The sequence below is a fragment of the Eimeria mitis genome, genomic scaffold (assembly GCF_000499745.2).
Source record: "Eimeria mitis Houghton genomic scaffold, Emh_scaff4186, whole genome shotgun sequence".
In the NCBI taxonomy this organism is placed as follows: domain Eukaryota; phylum Apicomplexa; class Conoidasida; order Eucoccidiorida; family Eimeriidae; genus Eimeria; species Eimeria mitis.
Genome location: NW_013572513.1, coordinates 1 through 2706, shown reverse-complemented (window position 1 = coordinate 2706; position 2706 = coordinate 1). Strand labels below are relative to the sequence as shown.

At 56.9% G+C, this 2706-nt stretch overlaps 1 protein-coding gene across 1 annotated transcript in view; it reads right to left on the bottom strand.

Annotated features, from left to right (window-relative positions):
• Positions 1-537, bottom strand: part of EMH_0073180 (uncharacterized protein) — a gene marked incomplete at both ends in the record, with an annotated part of 2523 nt that extends 1986 nt beyond the window's left edge. The window contains one exon of the mRNA XM_013499295.1: positions 2-537. Within this exon, the coding sequence (XP_013354749.1) occupies positions 2-537 (536 nt within the window). The remainder of the gene's footprint in view (position 1) is intronic.
• Positions 538-2706: the final 2169 nt, after the last annotated feature.

Here is a 2706-nt window from a genome sequence, read left to right as displayed (position 1 = left end):
GCTGTTGCTGCTGCCGCTGCTGGGCCCGACGCCGCCAGTAGGCTGGCGGCTCAGTGCGGCAGCAGCCGCTTCGGTTTCTGGGGCATCAGCAGCAGCAGCAGCTGGTGCTGCTGCCGCTGCTGTTGCTGCTGCTGCTGCATCGTTCGCTGCTGTTGTTGGCGATGAAGGAAAGCGGACATTTACCCTGGAGCCTCCAGCACCAGAAGCGGCCGCTCTTGCTGCTGCCGCTGTTGCTTCTGATGCTGTTGTTGTTGCTGCTGCTGTTGCTGTTGCTGCTGCTGCTGCAGCTTCTGAGACAGGTACGAGGGTCGTGATGGGGGCCCCTTCACTCCGAGTCTGCTGATCGATGTTGCTGTCGCAGTCTACTGTTGCTGCTGCTGCAGCAGCTACTGCTGTTGCTGCTAATGCTGCAGCAGCAGCAGGCACAGTGTTCGTTCCATTTGGCACAGCTCCTGAAGCAGGAGCGGATGAAGCAGCAGCGGCAGCAGCAGCAGCAGGAGCAGCAGCAGGCGCGTCTCGAGGGGACGAAGGCTGCATGCCGCTCGGCTTGCTGCTGCTGCGGCTGCAGCAGATGCTGCAGCTGCAGCGGATGCTGCAGCTGGCGGTGCTACTGGTGTGCTGCTGCTCTTCCTGGTGCTGCTGGTGTCCCTCCTACTGCTGTTGCAGACAATGCTGCTCCATGCGCGCTTCGTCTGCGGCTCCTGCAGCAGATGTTGCTGCTGTCGTTGCTGCTGCTGCTGTTGCTGCTGCTGCTAGGACAGTGTCATGAAGCTTCAGGCGGCGCCGTTGTTCCTGCTGCAGTGGCGGCAGCAGTACCAGCTGCTGCTGCAGTTGCTGCTGCTGCTGCCGCTGCCGATGGAGGGATCGCAGCAGCTGTTTGCAGACCCCTAGAAAGGAGATAGCAGCTGTTCTTGGAGACAGCAGCAGCAGCAGCAGCAGCAGTAGCAGAAAGGGGACGAGGAGACACAGACACGAAGTTGCTGCTGCTGCTCTGCGTCTGTAGTCGGCTGCGGCCTACTCGCGGCCTTATTAACCCCGAAACCCTAAACCCTAGACCCTAAACCCTAAACCCTAACGATAAACCTTAAACCGTAATTCTAAACCCTAAACCCTAAAACCTAACTCATAGAACTAGAGGGTGAGCAGTTGGATAAACACACAGCAGGAGGGACAAGAGATCGACCTGCTGCGACGCTGCTGCTGCTCCTGCTGCTGCTACTGGTACTGCTGCTGCTGCTGCTGCTGCTGCTGTTACTGCTGCTGCTCACCAGCCGCATGCAGCATCGGTCCAGCCCCAACTGAATTGAGCGTTAATTGATTTAATTCTGCAATTTAAATATTCCTTAAAGGCAGGGGAACGGAGAAGAAGGGAATCGTATCCAGCAGCGCTGCCGCATGCAGCAGCAGCAGCAGCAGCAGCAGCAATAGCAGCAGCAGCAAATTTGTTAGAGTTTTATCTAAAGTCTTCTTTCTTTGGTTTGCTTCAGCCTGGCGCTGCTCTTCTTGAGAGACTATGCAGCAATGGCTGCGCCGCTGCTCGCTGCTGCTCTGGGTCGAGGGTGTTGGGGTTTAGGGTTTCCAGTATAGGGCTTCGGGTTTAGGGTTTAGGGTTTAGGGTTTAGGCCCTGGCCCTGGTCTCTTCTGCAGCTCAGCTGAATCCTTTTGTTGTCTTCTCCGCCGTGCAAACACCGCAGACCCCGCTGTCTCCTCTGTCTCCTTTTCTGTCTCTTTTTCTGTCTCTCTCTCTGTCTCCTGCTCTCTCTTCTGGCTGCTGCAGCCTCTCCTACTGCCTCGGCTTGAGTCTGAGCCACTTTGCTGCTGCTGCTGCTGCTGCTGCTGCTGCTGCTGCTGTTGGAGATGTCCGTCTTCCGGGGCCCCCTAGGCCTTTCCAGACCCCTCGCTGTTGACTGTCTCCATCCAGCAACAGCAGCAGCACCAACAGCAGCAGCAGCAGCAGCAACAGCAATAGCGACAGCAAGAGCAAGAGCAGCAACACGATCAAAGACTGCAGCAGGAGTGAAGAGCACCTCAACAGCAGCAGCAGCTGCTGCTGCTGCTGCACCGTTTTCATACTTCATGGGGTCTCCTGCGGCATCGCCTCTAACCCAACCAGCAGCAGCAGCAGCAACAGCAGCAGCAGCAGCAAGAGCAGCAGCAGCAACTCCTGTCTCCTGTCTCGCTTTCCAGTTTCGCTGCTTCGGCGCCTTAGATATATTTCATCGGGTTGCTGGCAGCAGCAGCAGCAACCCGCGGCTGAAGCCGTCCGGGGGCATTTCTTCTTCTTCTGCTGCTGCTGCTGCTGCTGCACCAACAAACATATTCGACACTTTCATGGCCATAGAACGCAAAGTTCGTCTCCATATGCATGCACTGCTGCTGCTGCTGCTGCATCCACTGCTGCTGCTGCATCCACTGCTGCTGCTGCTGCTGCTGCAAATGCTGCTGCTGTTGCCGTATGTGCTGCTGCTATTTCCAAGTACAGCTCCTGCTGCTGTTGCGGTTGAATGCAGGTGCTGCTGCTGTTTCTGCTGCTGCTGCTGCTGCTGCTGTTGCTGCTGCTGCTGTTGCTGCTGCTGCCTGCATGCATTTGTGTGACTACTGTCTCCTTGCTGCTGCCTGTTTGTTTGTTTTTCTTTTTTGTTTAGGGGAGAGAAGTTGTCTCCTCCTTAACAGACCGAGAGGGCCGCATGCAGCAGAAGCAGCAGC